We start from the raw sequence: 14,036 nt of genomic DNA, 5'->3' as shown, positions 1-14,036 counted from the left end.
TCTATTTCAGCTATGCTCAAATCCAGTTAGGTTTATTTCTTGTCATCTCTCTTCTGTGTTACTTATCTGACCCAAGGAATTCTGTCCATGATTTTTCTTTTTAAATACATTATATGGCCTCTTTAGTTTCACAGCTGAATATCTCATTAAATTACTAAGGTGGAGGAGTATATTGTTTTGAAGGTAGCGAATGGGGTGTAAATAAGTGCTTTAACCAGACTTGCACAAGAAAACAATTAGTCAAAAGTCTCCTTTACCCTGATACCATTTTTTCTTCTGAATTCTGCCTGCTACAGTTCAGTAGCAGTTTAAGGCAGTCTTACTGCTTGTAAGACTATACGTATATTTTCTGTTCATCACCTTTTCCTCGGACACCCTTTCTTAAGAAAGAAATAGAGTGTTCTTCCTCCCCTCCGTACTCCACTATTGGACTTAACTAAGTGACAGAAACAAAGACATGGTGGATCTCAGTCACAGCAACTGAGTCAGCTTTTACATTTTCATGTGAACAAGGGGCAACCTAAGGGAGGAGGTGGAAATACAGCAGGAAGGGAAGGGGAGACCACTTAACATGCATCGCTACAGACTTTCATTTATAAGAACCGTGGGCTTAAGTCGCTGTGAAACTGTACCCTGAATATAGCAGCATGAGAGAACATTCATTTAAAATGCAACTGATGATGTGCATTGCTTCATTTCAACAATATAATTGCAAAATGTCTGTCATTTTACTAAATCACCATGGAAGTGTCTTAAGAACTTTTTAAAGTTCTTTTCATCTGAGCTAAAATTGCTTTTGACATTATCTTACAAGACTTTTACCTCTCTGAGGAATAAATACTTAAGTACTTTCCATATATATTATAAATGCACTCTAATTAAGGGCATATTTTGCATTTTGTAAGATTTTTTTGTCAGTGTTGTTTTAGCTTTTGTAGAGCTTGCCCTTAGTAAAAACAGAAGCATTAGAATTGTTTTTAATTTGGGTCTAAATACAATTAAAACTACACTTGAAGAAGGAGCTAGCACCTTGTACTAATGGTGCAAGGGACTGATGCGTAAGGACTTTGGTTGCATAAGGAGAAAGACTGCATGAATCATGTCTTTTGCCTAACTGTGCTGCAGTACGACACTCTGGATTCATAATGCTGTGAATCTCTGCTTTCATAACCCTTCCTCAAATGCACTAGGTAGAGAGGAAGGGCGAGTTATCCATCCTCTTCTCCAAAATTATGGCCTTCACGAACTATACTTTTTGTAATAACTAAAGCTGATTTTTAATCTGTGGTTTCTGAACCTAATATTAGCATTCTATGCATCATGATCATTTGTGTTTATTTCTAAATATCTCATAACTCATTTTTAAGTACTTAAGATGAGGGGGGGAAAACACAAAAGTGTATAATGCAGTGAGCATTAAGGGAAATACAGTTACACTGCAGTGCATCAGAGGAAAACAAACCCCACTTGCTGTTTTTGTGCAGGTAGATCCAGTGGCTTAATAGAACTTTTTTTTGGATGATTATATCTAATTTTAGTTCTGAATTTTTCGTAATTAAAGAAATACTGAATTATTAAACAATACCAACTCTCATTCATATCCTGAATTGTGTAACTTTAGTCCTGCTTTTGGGATTTCTTATGAAGGTGTGGAAAATCTGAAGGGTCACAATTTGTAGTTAAAGACTGTGATAACACATCAACCCTGCCTTTAAGTCTTAAGATCACAAGCTGACTGGTTTTGTTTTGTTTTTACTGCCAGTACTTAATATTTCTTAATCCTCCCAACCACAACTTGTATTAAACAAGATTCCACTCTTCTGAGAGGGTTTCTCATTTATCATTCTCACAGACAATTGTTCTTTTACTATGTCCCAGTAGCAAAGCAGGGAATTAAAATCTGGTCTTCAGTAGATAAGACTAAGTATCATGTACTTTACAATATGCTCCTTCAGAAGGAATTGTCAAATAAGGTGCTTTTGTAACATACCATGAGTGGCATATTTCTGTGTCACCTGGCAGTATACAGGATACCCTAGAAATCTACTATTGTCTCTATGATAAGTAAGTGGGGGAGAGTATATACATACAAAACTTACCGCCTACAGTAAGTTTTATATGCATGTACTGAAGCAATTACAAGATGAGATTGTATTTAGAAGTAAATCTGGATACTGTCATAATGCTTTACTGTTTCATGCTTGGCCCAGCCTCACCTGTGCTTGGGTGTGGTTTTAGACCTACGTGACAATCTCTTGTCATCTCCTGGAAGAAATGGGTCCTATTCCTGTGACAGGCACTGCAGGGCATGTGGTAAATACACACAGGTGTTGTGTGATGTGCCATCATATAGAAACAAGGTGCAATATGTTTCCTGATCCATAAATACAGCTCATAGACTCTTAATGCCTCACCTCTCACATTTTAGGAGGTGTGAACCTTTGCATGCTCCTAGTTATAATACACATATAATGCACATAATACAATACTTGATAGGGAGTGCAAAAGGGGAAGAGGGTTTGTTTGCCTGGCTAGGCCAAGCCTGCCCCTGCAGCATGGACCTCCAAGATGTTATTTGTCTGCTTGTTCCTACAAGGTTGGCTCCTTACCTATGCTAGGGAGCCTGTGATGTTATAATTGGGCAAACAGTGCCCCCTCGTGCAGCTTGTGCTGGCCAAGACTTCTCTTCAGTCAGTTCATACTGAGCTGACAGAAGCACTTTTCTTTCAACTTAACTACGGGTCTCCGGGGAATTGTTTGGGGGATGTGAGTGCAACAGCCCTGTCCCTCACAGTTCTGCTGCACGTCTTTGTCGCATGGACTAAGCTGGAGTGTATGTGAGAGTGAGCACCGGGAAAGGGACAGCTTTAGACTACAGAATAGAAGACATTGAGCACAAAAGCTAGAATGTGATATAATAAAATTATTTGTCCAGTAAGCAAGCATATTGTTATTTGCAAAGGGATGAAATTCAGTCCCAGACAATCTTTTGTTTTTTATAAATGACAATCTTGCAAGGATTAATACAAGCGTGGCTGGGGTTCCTCTGAGGAGCCAGTTCAGAGGAGCCCTGTTCCATGTTTTTTATGCAATACCTAACACTGTCGGACTTCATGATCAAACAAGTCCTGTAAGTGAGAGCTGTTACAATGAAAATTGAGTTTGTCCTGTCATAAATTCATGAGGAATTTTGGTAGTAAAAATTGCATCGTGTTTGAGTTGTGAATGCTAAATGAATCGGAATTTAAACAAGTACATTGTTGCCTATATGGCCTGTTGTCTTTGCTCTGAACTCTTGCCATTACCAGTAATGACCATGGACATGGCATGGCATACTAGAATTGGAATAAACTCTCTATGCTAAATGTTAGATGTTCAAGTTTAATAGTTATATGTGCAATATACAAGTTGTTTGCAAAAGAAAGGTCCTGCAAAGTGCCCCTGGGGTTGTTTTAGCCAGTCTCTACTATCATAGGCTATGTAATTGCTCTCGTATATAGATAAGACGCCAAAGACTTCTCTTGTTTTTTGCGTGTATGAAAAAATTAGTATGTTCCAAAGAGTGACCTGATGCATGGCCAAATAGGACTCAGTCATTTTAAGTACAATCTCAGAAAAAGAAATACATTACACCTGGGGCACACGGCCTCCTCAGACTAAGGAGGAGATGAGGAATAAGCACTATAACCAATTAAAAAAAAAAAAAAGGTATGGTACAGAGTATCCCGAGGTGTCTGTGCTCTTTTGAAAGATTATTCTTTGATATATTTTGCTTCTGAACACCTACAAGTTCTGGTATGAAGGTGAAGGGCAAAACTGCCAGGAAGCACCAGGTCAGTACAGCACATAGCCTTCGGTCTTTGCAAATGCCTGTTTTTTATAAGCACATGCAGGTTTTCCCTGCCTCTGCTCTGAATTGATCAAAGAAGCTGTAGCTGAGACTGGTGCAACCTTGTACCCTGTGGATGTACCTACTACATGTGTTTCCCTTGGCCACTGGTTTTTCATCTGAAAACATGGAAGAAGTTTTAGCTTCTGTCACATTACTTCATGTTTTTCACAAGTTAAAAGCATGTGCACAAACAGTTCCCAAAGCTTCTCAACACTTTATTAAACTATGTAAATCATGCATATATATGAAACATGAGACACTTCTCAAGTACCTACACCTGAGTCACATGGAAGGCTTTTGACTCTCATCCTAAATCATAATCCTGGACAGTAATTTTTTTTTTTGAATGAATGAAATGAAAGAATGAAGTGAAGAGATTCTTTCTCCTGGCATTTAGCTACAACTAGAATATGATCCAGTTGCAAAATAAATAAATAAAGGAAGGTCCTGTGTTTATACGGTTCCAGTATAACTGAGAGTTTAGACAGCGCGCAGTGGTAGGCAGAAGTTCTGTCCCATTCACAAGTTGCAATTATTTTGATTCTGTTTACATATATATATTTTTTTTAAAGGCTACATAAAGGCTAAAGAATGCTGAGCTTAAGTATCTGGTTGTGTGCTTTTTACCCCGTAGGACTATGTGCTTGCTGTAGATGCTTATCACTCTGTCATCGAATATTACCCACAGCAAGAGCCTCAGCTGTTGAGTGGAATTGGAAGGATTTTCCTTCAGGTATGTATTTGGTTCTAAATATGCTAGGTAATGTTGCTATTGACAGCTATGTAGTGAATAATTGTTGCATTTAGAACTATAGCTAAAACTGTATCAAATCGTAGAGGCAGTGGACAAAACTAAAAACCTTTCACCGTGTGATATTAGATAATGCTAGGAAATATGAAGCACTAACATTAAAATTACATGTGTGTACATTAGTGAATAAAAAAGGTACTATAGAAAATTATGCTAAAGATTTAATCAAAAGGCAACATTGCACACTTACTAAAAGTGAAGAGGCCCAGATCTGATATATGGCCAGCCTTTAGTTGTTGCCTTACTATAAAATGGGAAATGGGGATGAGAGAAATGGAGAATTCAGAGGCTACCACAGAGAAGTGTTAAGAAGCACTCTAATTCTGCCAGCAATCACCTGACCTCTAAAACAGAAATTCACATGTGATAAAGAAACAGTGAGTGCATTTTAGTCTCTAGTATTTATTGTGTGTTTCTAATAGACTCTGTTTGCTGGCTGACCTGTCCAAAATTGCCGTTTAAATAACTACATTAAAGAATTTCAAAAGTAGAAAGCTGTCTGACCTTACCCTCTACAATATTGCCACAAAAAAAAAAAATCAAAGGTAAAAGTGGTAAATAAATCCTAGGAGCACTTCAGAAAAATAACCTGTTTCCAGACGAACAGCAAACTCAAGCACACAGTGTTTTGCAGGCTCCTGTTAGAAAAGAGGAGTTGTACTATTCTCCCTGACCACTATGGATAGAACAAAATGTGGCATAAAAAGTGCAGCAGGGTAGAGTGTGTTTTCTAATAGTAAGGGTAATTAAGAATTCTGGAATGAGTTTTCTGGGGAGGTTGTGTAATATTCACCATTTGAGAGCTTTAAGGAGACTTCCACACGTTTGTCACAAACATCTTCAGTAATGTTGGTCCTGGTTTTGAACAAAAAGGTGATTTTGTGAAGGTCCCCACCTGAAGGCTGCCTGGTTTTCATGATTTTATGCTCCTGAACTAGTTTAGTTTCCTTCCTTTTGAAGGATTTATTTTACCCAGTAGTGAGTTTTCTTCTCCTTCCATCTCTCCAGCCTAAAATTAGACACTGTACTGGGAAGCCTCACCAAAAGCATGAGCGCATCCTCCTATGAAACATAAATTGTTAGCTTGTTTACCAAAGGGACCTTCTTCAGAGAAAATATTTTTCTTATCTCAGATAGCAATGTATATGACATGCACTTAGGTGAAATACCTCTTTCCTTCTAGGAATCCCCTTTCTGTCCATCTTCCAATAAAACTTGTTTGTCCTTAAGCCAGCTTTCACATTGCTTTTCTTCAGCCTGCATGATCCACTAACCAGTAGTTTTCAATCTGCATATGGACTGTCTCCCCACAGCGACCCATTGTGTTGGGGCTGTTTTCTGACACGTTTTGGTCTGATGCGTTCAAGTTGTCCTGTGATCTCTGGCTTTGACCCAGAAACACCTTGTGTATTGGCTAAGTACAGGTCCTACGCTAGTCCCAGGCTATTGCGTTCCCGTTTTCATGCTTATTGACAGCTTCTACTTGTGAGCAATAAGTGTCTGTCTTCATTTCCACATTTTCCTGTGGACTAACACCAAGTCCTACTGGAAGTAAGTCTGACCTTTTCTCATTTTCAGCTAATTTTACAAACTCTGGAGTGAGTTACAACAAAAGAGCCAAATGAGGAGGTGTGGCACCAGTACTCTACAGTACATGAGGGCTCCACAAACACAGCTGAAAATCACTTCCTTAGATAAAACTGTACATGGTGTTGGTGTTCTTTTTTGTAATCTTAGCGTGGCTCTTCAAATACCTTGTTTGATAACAGACGTTACCCAGTCGTCTTGGTACCAAACAATTAGATAATGGACTTCGACATGTTTTCATGTTCTTATCCTTTGTAAAAGATGTAATCAGTCTGGGTCTCTTTTCTTCTTATTGTGGTAACGTTCTCACAATTTTACTGTCTAGATTGGAGACATAAAAACTGCAGAAAAGTACTTTCAAGACGTTGAAAAAGTGACTCACAAATTGGATGGACTACAGAGCCAGATTATGGTTTTAATGAACAGGTAGATAATTTAATGGCTAAATGAAACTTTAAAATATAGTTTTTCAAAGTATACATAATGAGTATCAAACTACCCTTGAGACAATTGAGTTCTCTTTTTGTCTTTTATGTAACTACATCTGTTGTAAGGGAGACTGAATGGAATGTAGACCCACGAGATCTGTATTACTTGGTACAGTCATATTATCCAGCATTGAAATTGTGATCCTTCAGTTGATTTTATGAAGCTTTTTCTCATTCTACCAGGCATTGTATGTTTTCAGTCTGCTTTTTGAGTATACATTTGTATAAATAATGCTTAGGAGAGGAGAAGCTGTTTGGGGCCCTTATCCCACAGTCAGATCTGCTAGTAAAGCTGCTGCCTCTTTAGTTCAAAGAATGCTCGAAAACACAGCAGTAATTGAGCTGCATGATGGGGGGGCTCAGTTTATAATGTTTAGCACATTGCCTAATACATTTAGAAAATACAGTTCAAAAGTGCTCTGAAAATGATGTAACATGGCTAATTTCCTAAAGAGAAATAATTCTGGGAAGAGAGTATCTACATTTAAATTAATGAAAACACAGCGAAGACTCTTGCTTTGGTAGGCAGAATATGTAATAGCCAAATGATCCAAGTTGTCATTCCATTTGTCTGTAAATCAGTGTCTCCTTGCTGGTTCAAGATTATACCGTGAAGAACAAATGTCAGAAACTCTCACATCTATAATAGGAAAAATAAAAAATGATGTCCATTCTTTTTAAAATATATTATCACCTTGGGTTTTCCAGGAGAACTCATTCATGTGTCACTTACTTTTTAGAGCATTCCTCCACCTTGGTCAGAATAATTTTGCAGAAGCTCATCGATTTTTCACAGAAATTTTAAGGATCGACTCATCAAATGCTGTGGTAAATCTCCACATTGCTACATTTATAATGAACACCTAAATTATTCTTGTAATGCCTTCATACATGTATTTAATAAGTACCCAGAGTATGCTCAGAGCTTTATAGAAAAATTGGATGTGGCCTGTGTGCTGAAGAGTTTTTAGTATAGATGAGGTTAAGATACAAAGGTGGAAAGTGAAGAACTGGTGAATACTTAGACATGCGTGAAGGCATTGCAAATCATTATGTTTATGGGATCTTTGCAAAAGTGTTTGTTTTTTTTTTTTTTTGCATTCAGTGTGTTTAGTGTAGGCATACATGTCAGAAAAAGAAATAGCAGCTGCCAACATATATAAAACTATAATTTCACACAGCACTGAAGGGATATAATCATTTTAAACATGACATTTTTAACATGGTGCACATCAGAGCCTTGGATTCCCATCACAAAAGGAGATCAAAGAAGAGCTGTTTGTTTATTTACTTCTGTTATTTGTACCTGTGGCAGCTTTCAGTGCATGGTCATACAGGAGCATTCCTGAGAACTCAGACAGCTTACCCCCAAAAGCCTGATCTGAGACCACTTAAAAACGGAGGGGACTGAGTTTAAGAAGCGCATGAACTGCATCATTTTGCAGGCTGTAAAATAGTACGTACTATAAACTGTGAGAAATCAATAAGGTTTCCTGAAGAGAGAGAGAAAGACTTTTTGAAAGGATGTATTATTCCTTTATCTGCAGCTTTCAGATTCGGCAGCTAAACAAGTTATATGACTTTGTACTGGTGGAATCCTTTGTTAACTCATAAAACCTGTTGTTAGGAGAAGAAAATGCACTTGACTCGATGACTTAAGATGTATTAGACTGCCCTATTTGCTGAACTTCCTTGATGTAAATTGTAGATGCCTTTGTGATAGGTTAATTTCTTCCTGTTGCTTGTGTGGATTTTCTATACATAAGCCAGAGAGAAAAACACTGTAGAAGATACAGTGAAATCATTTAAAAAAAAAAAAAATGAAAATGACAGCATGCAGAGGCTTATGTAGTTTCTGAAATCTGATTCAGTTTCCCAATTAACTATCTAATGTTCTACACTATTTACATTACATTTTATACTCGTAGAGTTTAAGCTCTTAGAAGTCAGTGGGTCCTACTAGCACAGGATAAATCTTGAGAAAAGAAGAAAAGGTTAGGATTGTATGATTGAGAGTCTATTTTAGTTACTTGTGCACACACAAAATAGTAGTTCTTAGCACATAATAAATCTGTTGTTACTCCTGATGCTAGGCTTCTTTTTTACTTTCTCACATCACTTATACATATATATATATGTACACTTATTTATTTACAATATATTTTCCTCTAGGCTAATAACAATGCTGCTGTTTGTCTTCTTTATCTGGGAAAACTCAAGGATTCCCTTCGCCAGTTGGAAGGAATGGTTCAGCAGGACCCTAAGCACTACCTGCATGAGAGTGTTCTCTTCAACTTGACAACTATGTATGAACTGGAGTCATCTCGCAGTATGCAGAAGAAGCAGGCCCTTCTAGAGGCTGTAGCTGTCAAAGAGGGTGATAGCTTTAATACTCAGTGTCTCAAGTTAGGATAGATCATTTCCAACTAATTTTCTCCTGCAAAGCCAATTTTAAAAGTTGTATATACTCTTGCTAATGTGTAAATGTAAAATAAAATCCATCCAGTTATAAATAGTCAGTGGCATTACTACAGAGTCTGTGTTGTCTCATACAGCCCTATCACTGCGAAGATTTTGTGCTGACCTAAAGCCAGCTTCATCCCTGCAAGTCTGTTCCTGTCTAGTTATTTCTCGTTACAGTACGTATATGCGTATATATATATACAAACACTCAGTTACTCAGATGCTTCTTTTTATAAGAAAAAATGCATTTGACCTTATTTGTCTTGATGACTGTTTTTCAGTAATTAGTGAGTTAATGATCTGAGCTAATTTCATCAGCTAAATTTACTGACAGAATATCAGTATGTTATAGAAATTCTGAATGCACATTTATTCAGTTGCTTTTATTGTGTGCATCTTACTTCCCCCAGTCAGAATACTGACTACTAGACCTTTTTATGTCCGCTGCTCTCAAATGAGGTTACTAGATAACCGCCATACAAAGTCACAGAATGGTTGTTCTTGGAAGGGACCTCTAGAGATCATCTGTGTAGCATCCCTGCTCAAGCAGGGCCACACAGAGCAAGCTACCCAGGACCACGTCCAGGTGGCTTTTGAAGACCTGCAGGGAGGGAGACTCCACAACACCTCTGGGCAACCTGTGCCAGTGCTCTGTCACCCACACAGTGAAGAAGTGTTTCCTGGTATTTAGACAGAACTTCATTTCTTCCACTTTGTGCCCATTGCCTCTTGTTCTGGCACTGGCCACTACTGAAAAGAGCCTGGCTCCATAATTTTTTTTCCATTCTTGCAGTATATGTACATTTTACGTCATATACTGAAACAATGGCTGAGTATGTACGAATTGACTGAAAGAAATTAAATTGGTATTTCTGTGGCTTCGTCTCCAGGTTCCATAGCTGAATCTGAATTAAATTTGTGCAGCACCTGGGTAGACTGGTCCTAAGATACCACTACTAACAAAAATGAAAGATTCAGCACCTCCTCTTTCAAGTGGGCTTAAGCACCATTTACCTATCTTTAGTAAGCATTAAAATGCAGTGAAGTAAAAAGTTACTTCTGCATTACTCTTTATTAGCTTTTACCTTTATTTTAAATATTTTTATAATCTTAGATGAGGTTTAGGAGTAATTGGACAAATTCTTAGTTCAAGTTGTATAACTGAGTTGAAATTAGTGTCGTTTTCAGTTTTTCACACCTATTAATCTGATCCAATAGTTACTCATTATAAGTAACTTTTGTTTTTTCTCCAACATAGATCACTTTTTCTTGTGTGGGGGATTTCTTAGTAGATAGGGAGGGATCCCGGTATGTAACCTTCATTGCATTTGAAGGCTTTGAGAGCACTGAATGAGTCCAGTTAAATAATTTTACAATTATATATAAATTAATAACATATAACAGATTCCCATGCTTTTTGCGTAAGGTCAGCTGTCTTGTTCCATTGTTATCTGATCTACTCACCTCTGCAACTCCAGAAGATGCTTTCAGGAAGCTTGAATTGTCTTTCCCAGTTCTAAATGAAATTAGCTGGAGTCATCATCACCCAGCCCACAGAAGCCATCCACCTCTACAGTCAAGGAGAAAAAAAAAAAAAAAAAAAAAGAAAACCTTTATTTTTTGATTCAGCAATGCCTTAACACTCACTGCATGTGTAAATGACAACCTGTGTTCACATTAGCAGAGAACAAGAATTTATGGTCCTAGTCAGAGTCAAATAACCATTAAAACAGAAACACCATGAAAACATAATCCCCTGTTCTCCAAGTTTCTCTAATTTCTAATTCATACATATGACATTCATACATTTCAGTATGTTTGCTGTGTTCTCATTAGTAGAAGCTTTTACTCAGATAAAAACATTAGTAGAGGAGACTTGGACTGGGTGACCTCCAAGCTCAGTGAGCCATTAAACAAGTGACATCCTGGTAGATTTGCAGAATAATTAAAATTTAAATGCAAAGGCATGTCATCACTGCAGGATTTATGCAAATTGTTAAATGTTTATAAAAATGCAAGAAATGGTGTCAATGTCACGGTATGGTTTGGGTTTAACATATATAGGAAACTCAAACACTTCTATATTCAGACAACTACACATCTAAATGCTGTATATGGTGTTAAAGCATTAAAGCTAAGGAAAAAAAAAAATGTCCTCAAAACATTAATTACACCAGGCAATCCTGTTAAATTCAATGAATTCAGCTGAATTTAATGAGGGTTCCTGGTGTAAATGAGGGCAGAGCTCAGTTCTAAAACACAGCAGGCATGTGTCATCTGGCTAAGTGAGAAAAGCTGCGGAAAGTAGAGCCTGAATGAGATGATTGTTGTATTCGAGTCTTAAAGCTTAATGTGCCTTAACAGAAGTTTTGCATTTAAATTTCCTTTTTTATTAAAAAAAAAAAAAGGAGCAAATACGCTGTACTTCAGGCATTCAGATAATTACATTATGCACAGAGACCCTGAGCCTCAAAAGCACTTCAGCAGCTCTCTGCCGTTCCTCGTACCTAACTGCAGTTCAGGTGATACTGGTGTCCTCCAAGCAGATGCTCACTTTTATTTTCCTAGTGCCTCAGTTTTCAGAGTGGTCACGTTAAATATTCCCCCAAACACAGGTGCAGACATGCCCAAGCACTCAGACTCCACGGTGGACTTCAGCCAGTATACAGGGAAGGATGAGCGGTCCTCCACCTTCCCCATCCTTCTTGTCAGCGTGAGCACTCATGCGGTTCTGCACAAGCTGGCTGAGCTCATGACCTGGCTGAAAAACTGACCAACGCAGCAAAAACCTTCTGCAGCTTGATGTTCATCCTGAGGGGAGCAAAATGAGGATGTACCAGGAGTAACCACCCACCTGGATGGGCTGCAAAGTTTCGTGCATTATCGTGGTTTTAGAAGTGGTAGGCAGACAATCCTTTTCTGAAGCCTTTGCTGTAGGTGTCTTCCAGATCAAATCAGAGGGGAATAAGTGGGCTGTGACCAGGTAAGTTATGTCTGTCTTATTTGTATGTCAGCAAACGTGCTTCATCAATCACATGCACTGCAGTCCTCCAACAGATGTCTGCCAGGTACTCGGCACCCCGTCTCCAGTCAGATTTAGCTGTAGTGAGAAACTTCTATTCCTTCTCTGCTTGACCGTGCAATCAATCTAAGCAGGGTGCTGAAAACAGGCCTGAAACATAAAATACAGATCAAAATTTATTGCAGATAGGTGAAACCACAGCAGCCAGAGTCATCTTCTCCCAGGCTGCTCGGAGAGAAACCACCAAGATTACTGCTGTCGTGAGCAAAGGCCAAGGAAACGCTGGATGTTAGAACAAGGTGGTTTCTGTCCCTAAACTCACACCTATATGAGCTCAAAGGAAGATGCCACCTTCCCTTTCCTCCCTGCTTTCTGCCCTATTGATAGAACATTAAAAAAAAATGGATTTTACCAGTGAGGTTCTTTACACTGCAGGAACCTGCAAAAAAAAAAAAAAAAAAACTCCATGATTTTAGCATATGGACAGCAGTTCTGTAGTACTGAATGCAAAAAAAAAAAAGCACCAGCACTGACTTGAAAACAAGCTGGTGGAAAGCTGCTTTTCTGCTTATTTCTACAAGTGAGCTTGGGAATTGCAAATCTTCAGCAGGTGTGTGAGACAGTCACAGTCTTGGTGTTGGTGAGGAAGAGAGAGATTGGGGTGGGCAGGAGGGTGTTGCCTTACCCAGGCTGTTCTGGATCAACCCGTCCTACCTACTACCTCTGGACATATTTGCAGATATTTCTGTTATGTATGAGAGTGCTCGGCATTAAAAAGTCCATCTGAAAGCCAGCAACAGCCTGCAATTTACCCACAAAGAGAGGGAAAAAAAAAAAAAATGGATGTTATTTAACTGAGGCAGGGAGTGAAGGAGGGAGGAGGTGCCTGGCTGACTTTGAAAAATTGTCAAAACTGTCAGTGCTGAACCGAAAATACCAAAGTTAAAAGCTGTGGAACAGAATGACTTGAGCTGCTTTTAAAGCATCCTTTTAAAGCAGAGGGGCTGAGCGGGTGCTGCAGGTGCTGGCACACCACACGCCAGGGGCAGGCAGCGGGACTGAGCCCCAGCCCAGAGGCACCAGGGCTGCCTCCTGACCCCAGCGTCACCGCCTGCAGCTTCCCTCCCGCCCACTAACAGCAGATTGGTGTTAAATTGCCCGAACCATTGGTAAAACGGAGAAAAAATAAACCCAGATCAAATCCTGCAGGCTGGAATACCTGTGGCCACAGGGAAAATTGGGATTTAGAGCACAGCGTGGCTGCTGTCGCCGTGGCCACTAACTTCGGGTCACAGAGAGCCACCACCCAAAACGCACGGAGCAGCCTCAGTCTAATTTTCTACCAGTCGATGTGGCTCGCTGACAGTCACCACAGTTATTTATTGGTATCTTGACAAGCAGCACAGAAGATAATCAAATGGCGGGGGACTTCTCAAAATCAGTGGAGGTGTGCCACAGAGAGTACAGCAGGAAAAGATGTCCCCCTCCCTTTAGCTGCTGGATATTTACCCAAGTATTTTAATTGTCAAAGTTTTGTCTCTTTGTCTTACCTGGGCGTTAATACAGTTAACAGAAAAGGAGAGCAAGTGACTAAGTTGATAAAATAGTAGGTTTTTCAAGTTGTGGGTAGAGCAGAGTACATTTTTGCAAACACACACAATGTTTGGGGAATCAAGCTGTAAAGTCACAATGAATGCAGCAATTCAGATCAAATATGGCTCTTTGAGCCAGGAATATTTAATTGTAACACTAATTCATTCCCCAGTGTGGTGG

General features: G+C 39.0%; 1 protein-coding gene and 1 long non-coding RNA gene across 2 annotated transcripts in view; one reads left to right on the top strand and one right to left on the bottom strand.

Moving 5' to 3' along the window:
* TRAPPC12 (trafficking protein particle complex subunit 12) overlaps window positions 1-9,293 on the top strand; it is a 54,492-nt gene extending 45,199 nt beyond the window's left edge. The window contains exons 9-12 of the mRNA XM_040550629.1: window positions 4,527-4,625; window positions 6,616-6,716; window positions 7,519-7,606; window positions 8,951-9,293. Of these exons, the coding sequence (XP_040406563.1) occupies window positions 4,527-4,625; window positions 6,616-6,716; window positions 7,519-7,606; window positions 8,951-9,193 (531 nt within the window). The 3' untranslated portion in view covers window positions 9,194-9,293. The remainder of the gene's footprint in view (window positions 1-4,526; window positions 4,626-6,615; window positions 6,717-7,518; window positions 7,607-8,950) is intronic.
* A 994-nt stretch (window positions 9,294-10,287) lies between these two features.
* On the bottom strand, window positions 10,288-12,817 carry LOC121066858. Its single transcript, XR_005817994.1, has 2 exons — window positions 12,588-12,817; window positions 10,288-12,413 (listed from the first exon to the last, which is right to left on the bottom strand). It is a non-coding gene; the product is annotated as an uncharacterized LOC121066858 (long non-coding RNA).
* Between the last annotated feature and the right edge of the window lie 1,219 nt (window positions 12,818-14,036).

This window comes from Cygnus olor, chromosome 3 (assembly GCF_009769625.2).
Source record: "Cygnus olor isolate bCygOlo1 chromosome 3, bCygOlo1.pri.v2, whole genome shotgun sequence".
Lineage (NCBI taxonomy): Eukaryota > Metazoa > Chordata > Aves > Anseriformes > Anatidae > Cygnus > Cygnus olor.
This window is presented reverse-complemented; position numbering and strand designations above follow the sequence as displayed.